Here is a 24,371-nt window from a genome sequence, read left to right on the forward strand (position 1 = left end):
AGGTTTAAAATTTTTTTTACTGGATATGTTTTATAGCAAAAAGTCAAAAATATTGTTTTTTAAAAAATAAAATTGTCAGTCTTTTTTTGTTTATAGCACAAAAAATAAAAACTGCACTGTGTGATCAAATACCACCATAAGAAAGATCTATTTGTGGGGGAAAAAGGACAAAAATTTCATTTATGTACAGCATTGCATGACCGCGCAATTGTCAGTTAAAGTAACACAATGCTGTTTCACAAAAAATGGTCTGGTCAGGAAGGGAAGTAAATCCTCTGGAAGGTGAGAAGTTAAAGTAATTTTAACTACTACACTTGGCTGGCGCTTGTCTTCTCCCCCTCCTGTGCCTTTATTTCAGAGTTGCTTCTTGCTCCTACAACTATGCTGCCACAGAAGTGATTTTTTTCTCCACATGAATACTAATGTACTATTTTCTGGTGTATTAGTGGTCTATTAACCCTATCCTTGCCCCCCCTATTGTGCCAATGCATTTCTCCCTTGGTATTCTATTTTCACTAGGGTCTACTTCTACTCTCTCTCCCATTGCTTATTCCGGGTATTAACTTTGTGTGTATTTATGAACATTGGCTTCATATATTACAAAAATGCTCACTTTACTAATGTACATGAATGCATTCTTTTGGATATATACAGGATTTAATAGTGTAGCAAATACTTACGACGTCTTATGCTTGATGTTATACTATATGTCATACTTGGATATTAGTGCTTCTATATATACAGAATGTATTTTTATTGCAAAAGCATTCTCTGCGTGTGGTGTACTTACTCTATATACTATTACATTTATAAATGGAGCCTTTAAACGCAGTAGAACATACTGCACCCGTGGTCACAATAGAGGTTAATTTTTTCTAAAGTGACCCCGCTACAAGAGTGCCAATCACAAGTATAGTGCAATGCAAATGTAATATGTTCTTCTCTGTGCATATACCAAAATGTGTACCATCATTAATACATAAAATTAGTTTTATTCTACAGAGAAAGTCAATATACCAAACACAATAAACTCAGTCCATAAAGCTAACACCCATTGATAAACATACTTAATTTTCAAAAAGTGACAGTTATTTCTAGCCAACAGGATTTGAGATTTACAGTCGCATGACTAAAATAAAGATCCATATTCATGTGTTAAAGCTTTGTGCATCAGGTCTAATGTGTGGTGTAGAGCCACCACAACCAGGACCAGATGTATCTAAATCTTATATTGTCATGTATGTTTGTGGGTTAAATTCCCAAGATCACTCCAGCACATCCATTTTGGGGAATAAGTTCTATGTTTTTTATCTTTTGGAAAGGGATGCCCCCTCTGTTTGGATTCCTTCATTTATCAAAACAGATCTATTAGTAACCGTGTGCTATGCTCCCATAGCCTATAGATGGTGGAGGGAAGCAGCACCGATGGGTTAACGTACCCGTACGTCAGTCCACATCGACGGCTCCTGTGCGGCTCACAGAGTGTGCACTCAAGAGCCCAGTGATTTCTGTGTCACTTGGATACAGTGGATCACATTACTTCTGTGTCTGGGTGATCACATGGTATTGTACCATGTGATTGCTGTGTCCAATCACAATAATCACATAGTACTCAATGGGAATCGGATGTAAACATTGGTTCCCTCTGCTCTCACACAGATTAATAAATCAGTGTGAGAGCGGTGCATCAATCTCTCTCTACGCACAGAGCCCACTAAGCCCTAAAGCATACACTTTATTACCAAAAGTATTGGGACACCCCTCCAAATCAACGGATTCAGGTGTTCCAATCACCTCCATGGTCACATGTGTATAAAATCAAGCACCTAGGCATGGAGACTGCTTCTACAAACATTTGTGAAAGAATGGGTCGCTCTGAGGAGCTCAGTGAATTCAACCGTGATACCGTGAAATTTCCTTGCTATTGTTAGTGGTATTATAACAAAGTGAAAGCCACTGGGAATAACAGCAACTCAGCCACAAATTGCTAAGCCACGTAAAAATGAGTGGGGTCAGCGCATAGTGTGCAGAAGTCGCCAACTATCTGCAGAGTCAATACCTAAAAACCGCCAAATTTCATGTGGCCTTCAGATTAGCACAACCGTGCATAGAGAGCTTCATGGAATGGGTTTCCATGCCCGAGCACCTGCTTCAAAGCCTTACATCACCAAGTGCAATGCAAAACGAGGATGCAGTGGTGGAAAGCACGCCGCCACTGGACTCTAGAGCAGTGGAGATGTGTTCTCTGGAGTGAGGAATCATGCTTCTCTGTCTGCCAATCCTATGGATGTGTCTGGGTTTGGTGGTTGCCAGGAGAATGGTATTGCCTGACTGCATTGTGCCAAGTGTAAAGTTTGGTGGAGGGGGGATTATGGTGTGGGGTTGTTTTTCAGGGGTTGGGCTTGGCCCCTTAGTTCCAGTGAAGGGAACTCTTTAGGCGTAAGTATACCAAGACATTTTGGACAATTTCATGCTCCCAACTTTGTGGGAACAGTTTGGGGATGGCCCCTTCCTGTTCCAACATGACTGTGCACCAGTACACAAAGTAAGGTCCATAAAGACATGGATGATCAAGTTTGGGGTGGAGGAACTTGACTGGCCTACATAGAGTCCTGACCTCAACCCGATAGAACACCTTTGGGATGTATTAGAGCGGAGACTGTGAGCCAGACCTTCTCGTTCAACATCAGTGCCTAACCTCACAAATGCGCTTCTGGAAGAATGGTCAAACATTATTTCCATAGACACACTCCTAAACCTTGTGGACAGAAGAGTTGAAGCTGTTATAGCTGCAAAGGGCGGGCCAACTCAATATTGAACCCTGAAGACTAAGACTGGGATGCCATTAAAAATCGTGTGAGTGTAAAGGCAGGCATCTCAATACTTTTGGCAATATAGTGTAACTTTTATTCCTACACAACTAAAATAACATATGTTGGCTAGTGGAAACCTACTATAACAGATGCCTTCAGGAGGATATCTAAACTATATAAAAAGCATACACGTTCTTGGTGGGAGGTGGTTAGTTCAGAGATGTATATATAACAGAAGATCACTATGCTTGGATTTAAGACAAGACCCACAACAATAATCAGGAATTTGTAGAAGGTTGGGACAAACATCAGACCGAGAATACTTTAAAAACAATGCAGTACCTCTTGGATTTTGAGAGGAAAATTTTGGAAAAATTTACCTCACAGCTGAAAGAGGAGCAGACGAACATTCTGAAATTTAAGTCCCATACCGACTTCAGAACTCTGGAGGAGAGGTTATATAGAGATATAAAGAAGAAATAAAAACAAAAAAAATAAAATAAAAATAAGAGATACACAGGATTTTGAACAGGGAAAAGTTTACAACAATTGGCAGTTTTCACTATATACAAATCTAACAGAGTCATCTGATACATCTAATGACTCTGACAGCTGAGAGCTGGAGGAGTCAAACCCCAGGGCAGCGAATACAACAGTTAACCTCGTAGAATCCAGACCACAATCACAGAGGATGGGGAAAAAGAGGTCAACGAGGCAGATCACTGAGGGATAATCAGAATGATTTTTTTTATTTTCAATAGACCCAATCATTGAGAAATTGGGACCAGTAGGGGTATACAGGCATAAGGAGAATACCTTGGAATTGAAGCTGACTGTTGGCAATCAAGAAAAATTAAGGATTTTTAGTCCTTCCTCCTTTGTGTTTAACCCTGACCACATTAGTGTCCTAGAAAAAGGACTATCGTTTGTCCCATCAACATATTTCAATCTCTTTGGGTCAAAAATGTAAATTTGTTTGCGCGAAAATTGGCGTTAAAAAAGGAATATAAAAGCAACAATAAGACAAGCCATCATTACTGACCTCTCAAAAAACGATTGAAAGTCTGAGAATATTCAAATCTCTACAATGAGAAAATGAGATGGGAAATATTGAAGGGAGGGGCCCTTTTACTGAACTCAAGCTTAAAGCAGGCCATACATGGGTCGAAGTCTGAACAATTTTTGAATTGAAAATCGAAAACATAGTTCGTTCTGTAATCCGATGGTGCCACCAATGATTTTGAAAATCGGTAGTTTTTCACTAATTTTCTAGCATGCTCAATACATGAAATGGGGAAGAACCATGAAAACCGGCCTCTGCCATTGCCCCACTAACAGAGCGAAAACCGGCCAATTATTCTTAGGTCCAATTTTCAAAGGATAAATCACTTGCAAATCGACCCATGTATGGCCAGCTTAAGAATGAGTATACACCACCTTTCCCACAGTGGAGTAATATCCAGCTATTCGGGAAACTGGTAGGGAATGATTTAGGCCAGCTTTGGAAGAGGAAGAGTTAGGAAAGATCACAATCTAACACCTGGTGAAATTAAGGCTTTGGAGATATTGCAAGATAGTAACGAACAGGGGCAGACTGACAACTCATGGGGCCCCCGGGCAATAGGGGATCATGGGGCCCCTGAGTCCTTGCCCAAACTCAAAAAAGCCTATGAAAAAGGTACCAGGGGCATCTTATGGGGCCCCTTACTGACCCTGGGCCCTCGAGCAGTGCCCGAGTTTCCAAAAGGTCAGTCCGCCCTTGGTAACGAACTTGTCATGAACCCTGCAGAGAAGGGTGGAAATGTGGTTTTGTTAGAAAAGAACCACTATTTAGGAATTTATTGAATCTTGGAAATGAGAATAATTATTATTAACTAATTAAGTGATACTGACCGGAGACCCGACCAAAGAATACTCACATACAGGGGCAAACTGACCATTTGGAAACTTGAGCACTGCCTGAGGGCCCGGGGTCAGTAGGGGGCCCCATGAGATACCCCTGGCACCTTTTTCATAGGCTTTTTTGAGTTTGGGCAAGGACAACAGGGGCCCCATGATCCCCTATTGCCCGGAGGCCCCATGAGTTGTCAGTCCGCCCGTGCTCACATAAATTAAAAGAAATACTTGATAATGTAATCAGTAACTGATTATGCTTGTTACACTCTGATGTTTCTCTCTGTGTGCATCTGTTTTGGTGATTCCTGAATACATAATGTTATATACTTAAAATGGTTAAAAGTTGGTAATAACGTGCAAAGAAAATTGGCGATATGAATCTAAACATGTATGGTACAATTGAAATAACCGATAGTAGTTTGCCAAACTGACCACAGGCGAGAGCTCTTTTAGTAAGATGGAGCTCCTATCTGAACTGGATTCCTGTTTGCCCCCTAGTGGTGACTAAAATAAATAAATAAGAGTTCTAGATTGCGGCTGCCTTCATTACACATGGTGTTTTGTGTTTGAGCACATGCTTTATTTAAAATTATACTTTTATCACTCTTGATGAAGCCCTTTTATGGGTAAAACATGTTGAGTTTTGGGGTTGAGATGCTCACTTTTTGATGTGCTATATATTATCAGGGGATGCGGGGTAACACTGAAACATAGTCTGGTGTGGGAGGCACTCATTGGTATGACCAGTGTTTAGACATAAGTAAGGGAATGTTTCTCTTCATGAAAAACCCAACTACTCCTGTCAGGTTTTTTATCCCCTGCATCCACCTGCAGGTCTATAGATTTTTGCCAACATACGCTATTTAGTTGTGTATGAATAAAACTAATGTTTTAGGGCTTAGTAGGCGTAGAGAGATTGACGCTCAGCTCTCGCATTGATTTATCAGTTGTGATTCAGGCACATTTATTGGTCAGGCACATTTATTGGTTTATAGATCTCACACAGATCAGCTGTGAGAGCAGAGAGAATGGATGCAGCAGCCTGTCACAGTGCATGTACACTCAGAGACTGCAGTGCTAGCCTGCCCTATTGTTCCTGATCACTTCCCCTAGAAAAAAAACAATAAAAAGTGCAGCCAGCCCGTTAACTGTTTCAGTGTCAGTCCCAGTGTCAACAGTGATCAAAATAACACCTAACACCGCCATACACCATACCAACGTCCTGATCACTGCCATACCTCATAACAGAGTCCTGATAACCACAATACCAGCACCATGATCACTGCCATATACCATATCAGGGCCCTAATCACCATCATACACCATACCAGCACTCTAATCACAGCCACATCATACCAGCATCCTGATCACTGGCATATGCTATACCAGTGTACTGATGACTGTTATACTCCATATCAGATTCCGGATCACCGCCATAACCCATACTACCATCCTGATCACCGCCATATGCCATACCAGCATCCTGATTACCTCCATTGCAGCATCCTGATCAGCGCCATAACCCATACTACCATACTGATCACCACCATAACACATACTACCATACTGATCACCGCCATAACCCATACTACCATACTGATCACCGCCATAATCCATACCAGCACCCTAATCACTGCCATACACCATACCAGCATCCTGATTACTGCCATACCTCATATCAACGTCCTGGTCACCACCTTACCCCATACCAGTGTCCTGATCACTGCCATACCCCATACCAGCATCCTGATCACCGCCACACCCCATACCAGCCTCCTGATCACCACCATATTCCATACAAGCATCCTGATCGCCCCATACCGGCATCCTTATCACCACCATACCCCATTCCAACGTCCTGACCATTGCCATTCTAGCGTCTTGATCACTGCCATACCACTGTCCTGATCAGCGCCAAACCAGTGTCCTGATTACCGCCATATCAGTACCAGTGTCAACAGAGCCAATTGTTTCCACTGTCCTGGTTCTCCAGGGGCTCCAGAAATTTGATAGTCAGGAAATTAGATGCTTAATTTATGCCCCTAGAACACCTTAACTGTTTCCTGTCCAGCAATGTAACGGTAATAAGTGCTGCTCAGATTACTTTTACAGGCAGCAGAAGGGCCCCCCCTTTCCGCTGTCACCTTTACTGGGCTCTCCTGAGCAGTTGGAGAACCCGGAAGGAAACAGCCGACAGCATCTGGCTCGGGGCACACAGTGAGAGGAACTGATGATGTTCCTCCTCCCACTGTGTCACGTCCAAAACTGGAAGCAATGAGGATTTCATCCTGTTTTGGTTCTTTGTCTACCTGGCCATTACCGCCCAGGGAATCAGCCGATCAGACCGATCTGTGTCTGATCAACTGCATTGGAGGCCAGAGGAGAGGTCTGGGGTCTAGTAGAGCCCAGATGTCTCCATAAAGAGGACCTGTCATGGCCCATGCTGTCGCAAGGGATGTTGTTCATCTCGTTGTCATAGCAATAAAGTTGATTTTAGAAAAATGAGAGACAATGTTTTTAAAAAAAAAAGAAATTATAAAATGAAAAAAAATTTCAGTCACCCACATCTGCCCGTACTCATGCACAAATGTGAACACGTGTCACAGTCTCACACGCAGGGGCGGACTGACCATTTGGAAACTTGGGCACTGCCCGAGGGCCCTGGGTCAGTAGGGGTCCCATGAGATGCCCCTGATACCTTTTTCATAGGCTTTTTTGAGTTTGGGCAAGGACACAGGGGCCCCATGATCCCCTATTGCCCGGGGGCCCCATGAGTTGTCAGTCCGCCCCTGCTCACACGTATGTGTAAACAGCGATCGCACCACATATGTGAGGTATCACTGTGAACATCAGAGTGAGAGCAATAATTCTAATAATAATTCCAGATCTCTTGTGTAACCCTAAACTGGTAACCTGTAAAGGTTTTTAAAGTGTCACCTATGGGCATATTTAGGTACCGTAGTTTGACGCCATTCCACAGGCTGATGCAATTTTAAAGCATGACATATTTGATATACCGTATTTCGCGCTCCATAATACGCGCCTAGGTTTTAGAGGCGGAAAACAAGAAAAAAAATATTCTGAACCAATGGACTGCAGACATAGTACAGGGAATGACCAGAGACTGTGGACATAGTACAGATGACCAGAGACTGCGGACATAGTACAGGGAAAATACCAGGGACATAGTACAGATGACCAGAGACTGCAGACAGTGCAGGGGATGACCAGAGACTGTGGACCTTTGGGGAGAGAGGGGGGGCGGGTACCTTAATTGGACAGGTACCCGCTCCCACTTGCGCAGAGATGTCCTTCCCTCTTCTTCCCGCGCCGCCTTCGGTGACAGCTGGGTGCCCACTGCACATGCGCGAGAAGCGCTGCGCTTTGTGAATGGCCCGGCGCCTTCTGGGACCTGTCATGTGTCCCAGAAGACACCGGACCATTCAAAAAGCGCAGCGCTTCTCGCACATGCGCAGTGGGCACCCGGCTGTCACAGAAGTCGGCAAGGGAAAACTGTACAGCGCTGGAGCGAGAAACAGGTAAGGTCCTGCAGGAGAGAAGAGCTGAGCGGCCGACCCGATATTCTGACATGGTGGCGGCAGAAATACCGGTTTATATTCGCTCAGTAAGACGCACTGACATTTTCCCCCCTTTTTTGGGGGGAAAAAAGTGCGTCTAATGGAGCGAAAAATACGGTACATTTACTCGGCGTAACATCGTCTGTCTATATTTTACAAAAAATAGGATATTGTGCTTTTGTGCATTAAAATACATTAAAGTGTATTTTTCAAAAAAATGTGTGTTTGAAAACCCACTGCGCAAATATCGTCTGACATAAAAATATGCAAAACCAAACATTTTATTCTCTAGTGCCTCTGTTGAAAATATTTAATATTTGGGGGGTTTAAGTATTTTCTAGCAAAAACATTGTGTGTATGTTTGTTTTGTTGTATGTAGTAGAGGAATGTAAATTTTGGCCCAGACTGGAAGTGATGAAGGTGCTTCTTGGATTTTGGGCTCCTCTGTGTAGCTATGAAGTCTCTTTTTCACACATGTGGTATCCTCTTACTTGGGAGGAGTAGCAGAATGTGTTTTGCGGTGTAATTATAAGTATGCCCATGCTATATGTGAGATATATCCTATTAAATTGAACAACTTTGTGTTAAAAGAAAAAATTATTTTCATTTTCTTTCTGCATTTTCCAAACTCCTGTGACAAAAAAATTTAAGTCTTCACAATACTCCCCATGCCTCTTAAAATATCTGGGGTGTTTACTCTCCAAAATGGAATCATTTTGTGGGTGTTTCTTGTGTCCTGGTGCTCCGGGGTCTTCAAAAATGTGATAGGTAGTTATCAAATTAGATGGGTAAATTATGCCCCTAGAAAGCCTGCTACTTGTATTTTGGTCCCCTATGTGTGTGTGTGTGTAGGATGTGAAAAAATCTCCCATGTAGTATCGCAAGAAAAGTAGCAGAATGTGTTTTGTGGTGTATGTAAGTATGTCCAAGCTGTTTGTTAGAAATATCTTACTAATTGACAACTTTGTGTAAATAAACAGATTTTTATTTTCTTTCCTACGTTTTGCAAAAACTTGTGGTAAAACATTACATTTTCAAAAGACTCTTTTAGAAAATACCTTGGAATGTTTGCTTTCCAAATTGTGGTCATTTTGTGGGTGTTTCCACTGTCCTGGGGCTCCAGGGCCTCCAAAAATGTGATAGGAAATTAGATGTGTAATTTATGCATGATTTACGCCCCTGGAACACCTGAAGGTGCTCCTTGGATTTCGGACCTTTCTGTGCATCTAGGCTGTGAAAGTCTCACACCTGTGGTATCCCCATACTCAGTGGGCATAGCATGATGTATTTTGGAGTGTTATTGCAAGTATCAAATTTATAAATGTGTTGCGCTGCTCCATAAACATTCAATGAATAATTTGATTCAGTTATTGGTGGGAACACTTTCTGTGTTGGCAGCAGCTCCTTTATTGTTATATTGATTTTTATGTATTTATTTTAGTTTATTTACAATATAACTTTAGTGATTATATGTTACTTCTATTTTGAGGGGGGTTTAGGCAGTGTACTGGTTTAATACACTTTAGTAATTGCTAGTATGCCTATGCCGTGTGTGAGAATTAGCTTGTTCAAATTACACTTTTTATTAAATTTCTTCATTTTCAAAAAATGGGGAATCGTGACCACGGCTCTGCCTCCCCCCAGCCTCCGCCACTCTCATTTTACCTGCAGAGTGCAGATCGGGAAGCGGCATAGTGCTGGATGAAGGGTGGGAGCTTCCTCAGTGGTTGGTTGCTAGTCGGTCCTAGTAGCAACCAATCACCAGCTTGTTATTATGAACTCCAGCAGCTCCCGCCTTCCACCCAGCACTATGCTGTCTCCCGATCTCTGCTCTGCTGTACACAGGTTGGTAGGAAGTGCTACCTACACAGTGCGGTCTGTGGGAGGGGGGGATGATGTGAAGGGGACAGAAGAAATGCTGTTGGGGGGGCAGAGGACACTATAGTGGGGGGATTTTGTGATGAGCAATTGACACATAACACTACTTTGGGGGAGGGGGAGGCAGAGGACACTTTGTGTGGGGCAGAGGACACTACAATTGGGAGGGGTAGATCACACAACAGTGGGGGGGGGGGTAGAGAACACTACAGTGGGGGTGATGTGAAGGGGGGCAGAGGACACTACTGAAGGGGGTGACGTGAAGGGGGACAGAGGAAACTACAGTGAAAGGGGTGATGTTAAGGGGGTAGAGAACACTGCTATGCGGAGTACAAGACACTACTGTGGGGAGGGGCAGAGGACACTACAGTGGAAAGGGTGGGTGATGTGAAGGGGACAGAGGACACTGCTATGGGGGGGGGGGGTCAGCGGTCATTACAGTGGGAGGGAGTAATGGGAAGGGGCAGAGGACACTGCTTTGAAGGGGGGGCAGGTTACAGGACACTACTGTGGGGAGGCAGAGGACACTACTATAGGAGACAGAGGAGACTACAGTGGGGGGGGGGGTGATGTGAAGGGGGCAGAGGACAACGCTATGGGGGGCAGAGGAGACTACAGTGGGAAGGGGTGATGATGTGAAGGGGACAGAGGACACTGCTATGGAGGGCAGAAGTCACTGTAGTGCGGGAGGGGGGTGATGTGAAGGGGCAGAAGACACAGCATTAGGGGGGGTGCAGAACACTACTATGGGAGGGGAGTTGGGCAGAAGACACACACTGCTATGGGGGCAGAAGACACTATAGAGGAAAGGGTGATGTGAAGGGGACAGAGAACACTGCTATGGGGGGGGGGGGGGCAGAGGACACTACTGTGGGGGATGATGTGAAGGGGGCAAAGATACTACTGTGACACAATATGTGTTATTCATGCTATCTTTTTATTGGGAGCTTGATAGTTTTTTTTTTTGTTTTGTTTTTTAAAGAGCACCACCTAGTACACTGTTCTGCTTCCCAGGGATATTTGCTTTCCACCATGTTGTCCAGGTAAGTCTCAGCCTCTGAAAGGTTACCTACCTCTGCTCTATTACTCTCACACAGACTAAATAATATACACTGATTTTAGTTATTTTTACAAAAACAAAATGTAGCAGAATACATTTTGGCCTAATTTTATGAAGAAAGATTATTTATTTGCAAAATTTTATAACAAAAAATAAGAAAAAGTGTTTTTTGTTTTTTTTTTTCAAAATTTTTGATATTTTTATGTTTTATATAGCAAAAATTAAAAAACCCAGTGGTGAATAAATACCACCAAAAGAACTCTTGATCTGTCTCACTGAGTAATTGCCATTCAAAGTGTGACAGCACTGAAAGCAGAAAATTGGCCTGGACTTGAAAGGGGTGAAAGTGCTCAGACATGAATTGGTTAAACTTCATATGAATTAATGTTGGAATTAACAAGTCATGCTCTAATTTTGTTGTTAAAAAGTATCTATAATTTGGCATTAATTAACAATATTAAAAAATGCAAATATATATTTCATGAAAAATTATTTTGTGAGTTTTTATTGTAATGAGGGTAAGCACCTGAAATTGTAGTGCTATGAGCCTCTTGTGATCCCTAATTCAAGGTCCAACCACAGGATGGATTAGCAAGGTGGCGATGCAGTATTGCCTCAAGTTGTTGTAAACCTTTGAGATAGATTATGAACAAAGCATATCCCTCTATAGTGTGCACTTGTCTCAATCCAGTGCACTAAGTGTCCTTTCTGTCTGCTGAGTCACTTCTGACAAGTTTTCCTGACACCAAGAGATAAAAAGGTGACCGTGCAGGGAGCTCCAGCATACAGCCTATGACTGACAGCCTCAGCTCTGTTCCTGTATGGTGTATGGAGGGAGGTGCGTCCCTTTCCTGTAATCAGCTCTCGAGCTCTCCTCACTGATCTCTGATACACTGAGTGTAACTTAAGCTCCCTGCCCCCTGCTTTCTGACAGCTCACACAAGCTGTATAAATTCTGGACTTTGAAGAGGAGAGAGGGAGATAGATGATGAACAGGTACAACTTATGTAGGGGAATTATTTTCATCTCTTTGTAGCACCTAAGGCTAGTTACTTCACTGGGTATATATGGCTCTACAGTATTGCAGTAAATCTCAAAACTTGATGGAAGAAAATACACATCCTTTCACAGGTTAACCAATCTATATGCATTTCTTGTGGGTATTTAAAATTTTGCCTGAAAGCTTTAGAAAATGCTACTTCCCAGCTCCTTCATGTGATCTAAAGGCTGGATAACTATCACATTCTGTGGCTACTACGTGCATTGTGGGTGTTTTACATCATCTATCATTTTCATGCAAAAAGACCCTGGCTGGTAAATATGCAGTGAGACAGAAAAGTTATATACAAATTTTGTGCAGTACCACTAAACAGAGTCTGCATATTTAATGAACAAATGTGACTGTCCCAAGTATAAAGTGAAACATGCAATTAAAAAGTATACATAATAATTTTTTTTATACATAAAAACATTTGTGAAAGAATGTGTTGCTCTCAGAAGCTCAGTGAATTCAGTCATGGTACCATGATACGCACAGTGCGCAGAAGTTACCAGCTGTCTGCAGAGTCAATAGCTAAAGACCTCCAAACTTCATGTGGCCTTCAGATTAGCACAACAACAGTGCATAGAGAGCTTCATGGAATGGGTTTCCATGGACGAGCAACTGCATCCAAGCCTTACATCACCAAGTGCAATGCAAAGCGTCTGATGCAGTGGTGTAAAGCACGCCACCACTGGACTCATGTTCTCTGGAGTGATGAATCACGCTTCTCTGTGTGGCAATCCGATGGACGTGTCTGGGTTTGGTGGTTGCCAGGAGAACGGTACTTGCCTGACTGTATTGTGCCAAGTTTACAGTTTGATGGAGGGGGGATTATGATGTGGGGTTGTTCTTCACGGGTGGGGCTTGGCCCCAAGTTCCAGTGAAGGGAACTCTTAAGGCATCAGTATACTAAGACATTTTGGACAATTTCATGCTCCCAACTCTGTTGGAAGAGTTTGGGGATGGCCCCTTCCTGTTCCAACATGACTGCGCACCAGTGCACAAAGCAAGGTCCATAAAGACATGGATGAGCCAGTTTGGGGTGGAGGAACTTTACTGGCCTGCACAGAGTCCTGACCTCAACCCGACAGAACACCTTTGGGATGAATTAGAGCAGACACTGCGAGCCAGGCCTTCTCGTCCGACATCAGAGCCTGACCTCACAAATGCACTTCTAGAAGAATGGTCAAACCTTCCCATAGACACCCTCCTAAACCTTGTGGACAGCCTTCCCAGAAGAGTTGAAGCTGTTATGGCTGCAAAGGGTGGGGCCAACTCAATATTGAACTCTACGGACTAAGATTGGGATGCCATTAAAGTTCACGTGTGTGGAAAGGCAGGGGGCCCAATACGTTTGGCAATATAGTGTATCTCTAGGGGTCACTTACAGTAGCACCTGCTGGTAAAATCTAATATTGCAGCATGACAATGAAAATCAATAGTTTTTACCGAACTGTGACACTAAATACAATGAAGAATTGTGCATTTTGATTTATTTTTCTGTAAAGGTGTTGTTGGAGGTGAAGACACCCATCCTCTATTACTACAGAGTGTAATTGTTGTTATACTCAGGCCACCAACAAGCAGTCTCCTAGCATGCTATGCAGACTGAGTGTCATGGATCCATCCTTTTAAATTATTAGTAAAATAAATATTTTTTACACAACAGAATGGTATAGCATGTCACTTTATAACCTTGTCAACTTTTAAAAAATGTCAAAAGAATAAAAAAGTGAAGTCTATAATCCACAAGGTGTTCAGACAGACAAGTTCTGAACACCTACCATGGGTAACATCAAAAGCATCTGATGTGTTTGATCTACTGACTCATGAGCACTGTTTAACTTCTCCTTACCTTATACTGTTGATGTTCTCCAGCTCTTCATCTTTCATTCTGTCTCTCATATATAGAAAGTTACTAGTTGTGTGCATCTGCCTCCCATGTTTGGAACTGACTTCTTGCAGTACACCTCCCAGTGCTGGCTGGCAACCTGTGTACGCATGAATAATAAAGTAGAATTAGTTCATTGACTATGTGGGTTTTCCTGGGTAATGGTGCACATAACTGAGGCCTAAAGTGACTATGGTTTAATAAAAGAAAATTATATTTAAGAATGTGTTTTTATATTTTTTATAGTGATTTTGATACTTTAACATCAACAGACATAACTATGCCTTGAAGTGTAAGTCAAAACGTTTTTTTGCTAGTGTTTTTGTTGTTGTACGTGTCTTGATTTTTCTTGCACTTTTTGTCCCAGAGACACAGAAAATATGAGCATCTCTGTCATCTTTGACAGCTGTCACCAGAACAGGTTTCCCCATTTAAAGATTTCCTCTCTATTCCTGCCAACTCAAAAGTTTGAGATTTTCCCTCACATTCTGAACTGGAGACAATGGACACCACGATTAGTAGGGTGAATCTCTCTAGGGGCAAAGACATCATAAAAAACCCTCAGAGAGCTGCTAACCCTTAGACATTCCAGCTAATAGTAAAACATGTTTGGCTTTACATACACTGTAAATCCCAACCCTAAGCAGGTGGCAGCTTTGCATATCTTGGATACAGATGTTTGATGCTGAAAAATTCAGGAGACACCAACAACCCTGGAAGACTGGGATATAATAGACTCTCTTTTTCTTAAGGTCATAGTCCCTGGAAATTAGCTTTCTGATCCTTGCAATGTTGGAGCAGTGTCAAAACCTGGTTCACTTGCTGGTGGCACTGTGCTTCTCTCAGCGGAAAGCTGCAGTTTTAGTGTCCACCAGCAGGCCACCCCTACTGGAATGGTACTTAAAGTGGAGTTCCACTCACACTGTAAAAAATAAAAGTCAGCAGCTACAAAAACTGTAGCTGTTGACTTTTAAAAAAACAGCCACTCACCTGTCCCATGATCCCGCAGTGCCCCCACCGCAGCCCGTTTCACCGGCCGTCCTGAATTCCAGGCTCTTTATGGTGGGCACCCGGCTGTGACAGCTTGCGGCTTCGGGTGCCCACTGAGCATGAGCGAGTAGCGCTGCACTTCCTGAATGGCCCCGTCTTCTTCTAGGACCTGTCACGTGTCCCACAAAACTACGGGGAGGGAGGGTAGGACAACTTCCGCTTCCAATCGCCTAGGCGATCGCAGTGGAAGTGGGAGTGGGTACCTGTCAATTTTGGGTACCCGTTCCCCAAAGGTGCCAGTCCTTAATGGGGAGCGGGGAACCAATCTTTAAAGCGGACGTTTTGGGTGGAACTCTGCTTTAAGTGCCACTTCTGCTACTTCTTGGATCAGTGTTTGGGCTGCTCTTGCTTTGTATCCTGTTTGCTGTGCTGTTGCCAAACTCTGTTGCCATTACTCTTGATCTTGCTCTTGCTCCTGCCCTGTATCCTGTACCTTGCTGCCTTGCCAGTTTTGTTTTCCACCCTTCCCATGTGCTTCCCTAGTTTTCCCCTGCCTTGCATGTTTAATTTGTATATATTTTTTGTGTATTTAGTTAGTTGTTTAGGTTTCTGCATTTAGTTCTGATTTCCTTGTATTTCCTGTTTATTGCTTTGCTGATGTGTAGTTATCTTAAATCCACTGTAAATAAATCTCACTTTAAAGATATATACGTATGGTCTGGTCCCAGTTTCTGTGTGTAGCTACATACAGTATATCTGGTCTTCCCAGCTGCTGACTCCTGACAAGCAGAAAGCAGGGTGTACTCTACGAGGAACTCCGGATAGAACAAAAAGGAACTCCTTTTTCAAAAGGAGGCTGTAGCTGCCAAGTAGACTCTGGCAGCCATAACCACATCCAGACAATGCAGATAGAATTTAGTCCAAGGAATCACCAGATCATCCTACTGCGAATGCTGGAGGATCCCTGGCTTTGGCCAACAACTTGTTCAACTTGTTGTTGAACCTGGAGGCCAGAATATCCATATCTGTTTTTCCTTACCTTAAACACACATTTTAAAAGATCTCGGGGTGCAAAGACCATTCTCTCAGGTCTAGGCATTGACAACTTAAGACGTCCTCCTGCCAATTGTCTACTCCTGGAATGCGGACAGCTGAGAGAGCTAGAAAGTAGGTTTCTGCCAATTAGATTTGTTTCACTTAGGGCTGCTAGTCTTCTGGTGCCCCCTTGATGATATACAGTATGTAGGCCACTGCTGTGGTAAGTGTACTCTGATTGGGTGACCTTGTAGAAGGGAGGTCCAATGTCGAAGAGACAATCTGATGGCTCTCAGTTCCAGAATTTTAGATGAATAGTTTTGACTCTTGTGTGGGACCATGCTCCTAAACATTCAAGGAGTTGTACACTTTGGCTCAGCCTGTAAAAATCACATCTGTCTTTACCACATTCCAAGTTCTGTGGCTTTCCCAGTTCCAAGGCAGGATTGGATATTCACCTTGTCAGGAAGATCTTTTGCTTGACTTGACATAAGCATTGGTCAATACAGAGATTGGATTTGCTTGTTCTGCATCTTGAATCTGTTGGATTGGATTTCTGGAGTGAAATTGGGCAAAGGGAACTGGAGGACTTTAGGCCATCATTAGGACCAGAACTCTTCCACAGAAGCAAAATGATGGGTGTTGTGACCTGAGGGTCCAAGAGCTGGTCTTTAGGGGGGCAATCTTTACCTGAGGGAGCAAGATTTTGGCTTGGGCTTTATTAAAGATTAGACCCAGGTACTCCAGACCATGTGGAGGACAGACATTGGAAAGTTGATCCAACCAAAGGCTTAAGGAGCTGGGTGGTCCTTTGGACATTGGCAGACAGGGTTCTATTTGAGGAGCTGCCACTTTTTCAGGTTAGTGGGGCAGAGGATTGAGACAGCAATTGTAGTCAAGTGCTTGACAAAGCAGTCAAGTGACTTCTTTTGAATATTTCTGCTGCTAAGGAAGCCTGTCAGAGCACTGCAACGTCCTCTGTATAGGTCTCCCAGCAGCCATCTTGAGGGAGTCTTGTGTCCCTATTGGACACAAGTTCACTGGAAATTTTGTCAGCCATCTTGAATCATCTATATCCCCTGCTGACGCCATTGGGGATGCTTGTAGTGTAGAAGTAGGTAGGGAAAAGGATCCTGTCTTGTCAGGGGCAATCAGGTCTAGTGCCCATTATTTTGTAAAGGGCCTACATACTCATTGTTAACCACTTAAGGTCCGCCCTATAGCAGAAATTGCTGCTACAAGACGGACGCCCTGCGTAAAAATCACATATATTTACGTGATTTACGTTCCTGCCGTGATCGCGGGCAGGGGGTTCGCGCCTGTTCACCCACTGACCCGCTGGTGCTGTGATTCGGTGCCCAAGAGATCAGTCAACAGATTCAAGCCGGTGATGTTCGGCCTGGATCTGCTGATTGATCCCTGCCCTATCACAGATCTTCCTGTAACTGTGTTTACACAGGTACAGGAAATTATGCAATCTTCTCTGTCTGGGCACATTCCATCCCAGAGAGAAAAGAATGCAGATCCACATGAGTAAAAATAGCACACCGACACAGTAAAAACACATATAGGACACATTTAACCCCCTGATCGCCCCCCAATTAACCTCTTTACTGCCCTGTCACCAGTGTCATTAGTACAGTGTACATTTTTTTACTGATCACTGTATTAGTGTCATCGGCGACTTCAGATAGCATTCGAGTCCCTCCCATATAGTGTCAGATTGTCCGCCACTACACCAACCATCACACTTAATCCTTTAATTGCCAGGAACATGCTCACATACAAAATACACCTCCATTGCTAGTATAGGGTCTGAACAGATCAATAACTTTGATCAGATCAGCACTATACCAGCATTCATATTGGTATAGTGTCTCCAAAAATGCAGCGTTAGCGGGATCAGCCCTGGCACCTGTCAGCACTTGCGTTTAGCCCCTATGCTTAACCCTCCCCCCTTCTCCCCCAGCAAGTGCAGTGTCAGTAGGTCACTGTCACTTGATACATTGCACTAAAAAACCGCAGTGTTCGCAGAGTCAGGCCTGATCTCTGTTAGCACTTGCAGGTAAATTTTTTTGTAGCGGTTCAAGCAGTCCCTGACATCCAGATGCTCTTTTTCCCATGAGGTTGCACTATAAATTTTGTGGCCAAAATGTCCAATGAAAGGTACTCTAGTGAAGAGGCCTACAGGATTCTGAGCATGTCAGGTGAGAGCGAAGGGGAAGCCTCGCTGACAGAATCAGGCTCAGAATACGAACCTGTAGGCAGCAGCAGCACCCTGACAGATAGCTCAGACGATGGAGAAGAGGTCCCTGTTAAGATCAGGCATACCCCATTTCCTGGTTGCTGAGATGTTACAATTGCATGATGATTCTCATATGCAGCAGAGTGCCAGTGCTAATGCCGCTCTACCTTTTGGTGAACTAGCGAGCACCAGCGGCCTAGTACATCCTGGTCTTTCACATATCAGCACTGCAGTATCACTTGGTGATGTGGCGAGTCCCATAAGTGCAGTACAAGCTGGTGCAGTGGCTAGCACAAGTAGTGTCTCGTAGCCACCAAAAATTCACACACAGGCCCAAAGAGCCCCTAGTGTCCTTCCGGATGTGCTTGCAAATCCTGATTGGCAGCCCACAATTTCTGCAGCACCCGTACTTCCTCCATTTACTGCCCAACCCGGAATTTTGGAGCTGTTTTTCACAGAAGATCTGTATGCATTGATTGTGGATCAAAGCAATTTATATGCACAACAGTTTACCATCACCAACCCAAATTCAAACCTTGCCAGACCATTTGTATGGAAACCTGCTACGGTTTCCGAATTTAATTTTTTTGGGCCCAACCCTCAATGGTAATTACAAAAAAAATTCATTGTGATTGTATTGGTCCACAAACCCGATTCATCATGTGCCCGTGTTCTCTGCCATGTCCAGGCATAGATATAAGAATATAATGTGATTTATGCATTTTAACGACAATACACTCTATCGTCCTCGGGGTGACCCTGAATTTGATTGACTCCACAAAATTCGGCCCCTTGTAAATCACCTTTACCGAAATTTTGCTAATGTCTATGCTCCCCAGCAAAACATCTGTGTTGATGAGTCTGAATGCAAGGCAGCCAGAAAAACTAATGACAAACAATTTTTCTCCAGCAAGCATGCCAGATATGGGTCAAGCTGTAGAAGACCTGTGAGAGGGCAACAGGCTATACATTTAAGTTTCAGATTTACAAGGGAAAAGATAGGCACATAGAGCCCCCCGGATGCCCAGACTACATGGGGAGCAGTGGCAACATAGTTTGAGACTTGGTTTCATCCTTTTTCCATGTGGGGTACCACTTATACATGAACAGTTTTTATTCAAGCATGTCACTATTTAGACATTTGTACAATCTTGGAATTGGTGCATGTGGCACGATGCAACCTAATCGCCAGGGCTTCCCCCAATGGCTTGTAAATACCCGACTTAGAAGGGGGAAAAAGCCTGCTTGAGAAATGATGAATTGCTCACAGTGAAGTGGAAGGACAAACGGGATGTTTTCATCATATCCTGTCTTCCATTCACGCATACACGAACATCCAAATTGCCATGGCAGCTGATTTTGCTGAGAAGCCCCTCTGTATCCATGACTATAACCTTAACATGGGAGGGGTGGACTTCAACGACCACATGACGAAGCCGTTCTTGGTTTCCTGAAAAGCCAGATGCTGGTACAAAAAAGTGTCTGTTTATTTATATAACACTTTTGTGCTTTACTAAGCAACTGGATGTAGTGGATCCTTCCTAAAATTCCAGGAAGAGATCATCACAGGCTCTTTTGTATCCAGAAGGTGCTATGGCCCAAACATCAAACCCAGATGCAGTTAACCAGCTGCATGAGAGGCATTTTCCCAATGCCATTCCTGGTACCCCAACCCAAAGGACACCTCAAAACAGATGTTGTGTCTGTAGCAGACATGGAATTAGGCATGATACCTGCTTTTTTTGTCCCTCCTGTCCTGGCCAACCTGGTCACTTCCTCAAGGACTGCCTCCATCGTTACTATACACTAGTGGACTGCTGCTAAGTACTAACTGGTGTACACCAGAGCTCCTGAGGGTGGAGATGTTAGCACCAGGTCGCTGCATGTTAGCACCAGGTCGCAGTCCTCAGGATCACCCCACCAGGAGGTGAGCAAGCAGAGGTCCAGTAGCGTATTAAGCAGGTAAGGATCAAACAGAAGCATGGTCAGTAAACAAGTCAAGGTCGGTAATAAACAGTCACAGGTTGGGATCAGGCAGAAGCGTAGTCAAGAACAAGCCAAGGGTAAAAAACAAGTGGTAGCAAATATGGATAACAGCAGAGAAGGCAAGGAGCAAGATACTGGCTGGAGAGCACAATAATCATGCAAGTGAGGTATTGCCACCAGCGTCAGATTGATGGCAGTAATTCTAGCACTAGACCTTCTGTGTAAATCTAAAATGGTAGCCTGTAAAGGCTTTTGAAACATCACCTATGGATATTAAAAATGTATGCAGTTTGTCGCCATTTAAAGGAGCGTGTGCAGTTTTATAGCATGTCATGTTTGGTATCCATTTACTCGGCATATCATCTTTTATATTTTACCAAATAATTGTCCAATATATTGTGTTTTTGTGCATTAAAAGCAAAAAAAGTGTATTTTTTTTTAAACATGCGTTTGAAAAATTGCTGTGCGAGTACTGTGTGACATAAAAAATTGCAGCACCCACCATTTTATTCACTAGCGTGTCTGCTTTAAAATAAATATATAATCTTTGGGGATTCAAGGTACTTTCCTCGCAAAAAATACAGATTTTTTCATGGAAATAAAAAGTGTCAGAAAAGGCTTGGTCTTCAGGTGGTTAGAAGAGTGAGCGGTGTGTGGCATAAACTTCTAATGCTGGGCATAAAATGCCCCCCCCCCAAAATGACCCCTTTTTGGAAAGTAGACACCCCAAACTATTTGCTGAGAGGCATGTTGAGTCAATAGAAGAATTTATTTTTTTACCTTAAGTTTTTGGAAAATGACAAAAATATAAAAAATATGTTTTACACAAAATTGTCACTTAAATTATTTATTGCTCACACATACCATGGGTATATGTAGAATTGCTCCCCAAAATACATTCTACTACTTCTCCTGAGTATGGAGATACCACATTTGTGAGACTTTTTTGGCAGTCTAGCCCCGTACAGGACCCCAAAATCCAATAAACACCCTCAGGCTTTTGAATGGCTTTATTTTTCATTACACTTCCTGGCTATCTATCACAGTGTCGGAGGCCTTGAAATTCCAGAATAGTATGACCCCCAATGACCCCTTTTTGGAAAATAGACACCCGAAGGAATTTGATTAGAAGCATGGTGAGTATTTTGCAGATCTTGTTTGTTGCCACAAGTTTTTGGAAAATGAAGAATAAAACGAAAACATATACTTTTTCTTTTCTTTTATTATATTTCAAAACCTTATGAGAAAAAATGAGATCGGCAAAATACTCACAATGCCACCTATTTAATTCCTTGGGGTGCCTACTTTCCAAAAAGGGGTCATGGGGGGGGGGTTAGCACTATCCTGGCATTTCAGGGCCTCCGAAATCGTGATAGGTGGTAAGGAAGTGAAATTAGGAAGTTACGCACCTTCAGGCTTTCAAAATGGTCATTGGATTTCGGGCTCCTGTATGTGGCTAGGCTCCCAAAGGTCTCACACCAGTGGTATCCCCATACTCGGTAGAAGTAGCAGAATGTATTTTGGGGTGTAATTCCACATATAACCATGGCATGTGTGAGCAATATATAATTTAAGTGACAACTTTGTGTAAAAAAAAAAAAAAATTCTCATTTTCCAAAAATTTGTGGAAAAAAAATAAATCTTCCGTGGACTCAACATGCCTCTCAGCAGATAGCTTAGGGTGTCTATTTTCTGAAAAGGGATCATTTGGGAGTGTTTGTACTACCATGGTGTTTTAGCACCTCAAGAAATGTGCAAAAGCTGTGTAAATTTCAGTATCTATACCATAGTTTGTAGACACTATAACTTTCACACAAACCAATTAATTTGCAGTTATTGTGATTTTTTTTGCCAAAGACATGTAGCAAAATACATTTTGGCCTAAATGTATGATGAAATTTGAATTTTTTGGATATTGTTTATGACAGAAATTAGCAAATATTGTTTTTTTTCAAGATTTTTGGTCTTTTTTTGTTTATAGCATAAGAGGTGATTAAATACCACCAAAAGAAAGCTCTATTTGTGTGCAAAAAAAGGACATAAATTTCATTTATGTACAGTATTGCATGACCACACAATTGTCAGTTAAACTAGTGCAGCACCGTATAGTAAAAAATGGCATAAATTCCAATATCTGTACCACCATTTGTAGACGCTTTCACACAACTTAATATACAGTACACTTATTGGGATTTTTTTTACAAAAGACATGAATACATTTTGGCCTAAATTTATGACTAAGTTTGAGTTTAGTATGTATTCTTTATAGCTGAAAATAAAAAAAAAATTTCAAAATTTTTAATCTTTTTTTGTTTATAGTGCAAAAAATAGTGAAATAGTGCAGCGCCGAAAAGCAAAAAAGGTCTGGTAAGGAAGGCGGGTAAATCCTCTGGAGGGCAAGTGGTTTATATATTTGAAGTATTTGGGTGGATTTTGTAAGGTAAACAGGATACCCAGTGCCAGGAAACCAGTGCGGACCTATGCTTGTACTCAAGCATGTGCGCACCTGAGCGAAAGGACAATGTTATATATAGCATTCTGGTTCGGCGTTGGCATGCGTACACTTGCATGTGCTCGTGCACACTTGGCACCCAATGGCTTATTTAAACTGGTCTGTTACAATGACAAGTTGCTGAATGGTTTTCAGCTTCTTCCTATGTTTCTGAGACCTGATCTGTTGCACTTGCTTACCCGTATATGACTGGGCTTTTCCTTAGACTTTGCCTCTGCCTCAGCCTTGTTCATCTGATTATCCTGATCTCGGCCTGTTTACTGGACTTGCTCTGCCCATTTGGTCCCTTGCTGTCCGACTGTTGCTGACTGCTGCTTGCCTACTGTCCCAGCTTCCGTCTTCTGCTCTGGTGCCAAGCTGCTTCAGCACCCTGTCTTGAGGAGTGCGCCTACCAGCTGTACCCACCTAAGCGTGAACATCACCAGCCAGCTACCCCAGCACTGGTGCCACCCTGTGCTTTCACACTCTTTGTTTCCATCTTCAGGAGTGTTGGGCAAGAAGTGTAAGAGAGGCCTCCACAATGTTTCAGTCTTCACCAGGTATGTGATAGGATTGTCCTACTCTCTTTTGTAGCCTGTGGTTTATTTTCAGTTTTTTTCCTCTTTACATTCTGTGTTTTATTCTTTGTCAATCTGAATGATGATAGTCTTCTTTAATTTTTATATGTTTTAAATGCTCTTTTCTTATTAATTATAGTTTTTTTGGCAGTAAGCCATTTAGGTTTTATTTTTAGCCTCTTAAACGTATCACCCATGGAAATGTATTTTGCAATGTGTTCGTATACAGTCAATTTGAAGTATTCCCAATTCTATTCTGTGTTCTTCGATGACAATATTCCCTCCCAGTCTACGCCTTGGAGAGCAGCCCTCAGCCTTGGAAAATTTGCTCTCTTAAACTTAATGTAGAAGTTCATCCAAAACCTAACTAACTCTAAACCTACTGGCAGCCACATTCTAAAATTAATCTATCTAGCCCTGTAAAGAAGAAATCCCTATACATACCTTTTCTGAAGCCGATCCAGTTCGGTCTCCAGCAGTGGATGCTGTGTTGTGTTAAAGGGTGCTGTGTTGTTAGGGGTGCTGTGTGTTTTAGGAGCACTGTGTTGTGTTAGGAAGCGCTGTGTTGTGTTAGCGGTGCTGTGTTATTTTAAGGGACGTTGTGTTAGGGGTGTTGTGTTAGGAGGCTCTGTGTTGTGTTACGGGTGCTGTGTTGTGTTATAAGGCGCTGTGTTGTGTTAGGGGTGCTATGTTGTTTTAGGAGGCGCTGTTATATTAGGGGGTGCTGTGTTGTGTTAAGGGGTGCTGTGTGTTTTAGGGGTGCTGTGTTGTGTTAGGAGGTGCTGTGTTGTGTTAGGAAGCGTTGTGTTGTGTTAGGGGTGCTGTGTTATGTTAAGGGGCATTGTGTTAGGGGTGTTGTGTTAGGAGGCTCTGTGTTGTGTTAGGGGT

General features: G+C 42.9%; 1 protein-coding gene across 3 annotated transcripts in view; it reads right to left on the bottom strand.

The window, feature by feature from the left end:
* The window catches only part of LOC149457450 (glycine N-acyltransferase-like), a 121,809-nt gene that overhangs the window by 70,428 nt on the left and 27,010 nt on the right, over positions 1 to 24,371 (bottom strand). For all 3 annotated transcript variants that reach the window (XM_089683660.1, XM_089683659.1, XM_089683658.1), the window contains one exon: positions 14,123 to 14,258. In XM_089683660.1, the coding sequence (XP_089539786.1) occupies positions 14,123 to 14,258 (136 nt within the window). The remainder of the gene's footprint in view (positions 1 to 14,122; positions 14,259 to 24,371) is intronic.

This window comes from Staurois parvus, unplaced genomic scaffold, assembly GCF_062004578.1.
Source record: "Staurois parvus isolate SC_StPar_1 unplaced genomic scaffold, SC_StPar_1.0 ptg000320l, whole genome shotgun sequence".
NCBI lineage: Eukaryota > Metazoa > Chordata > Amphibia > Anura > Ranidae > Staurois > Staurois parvus.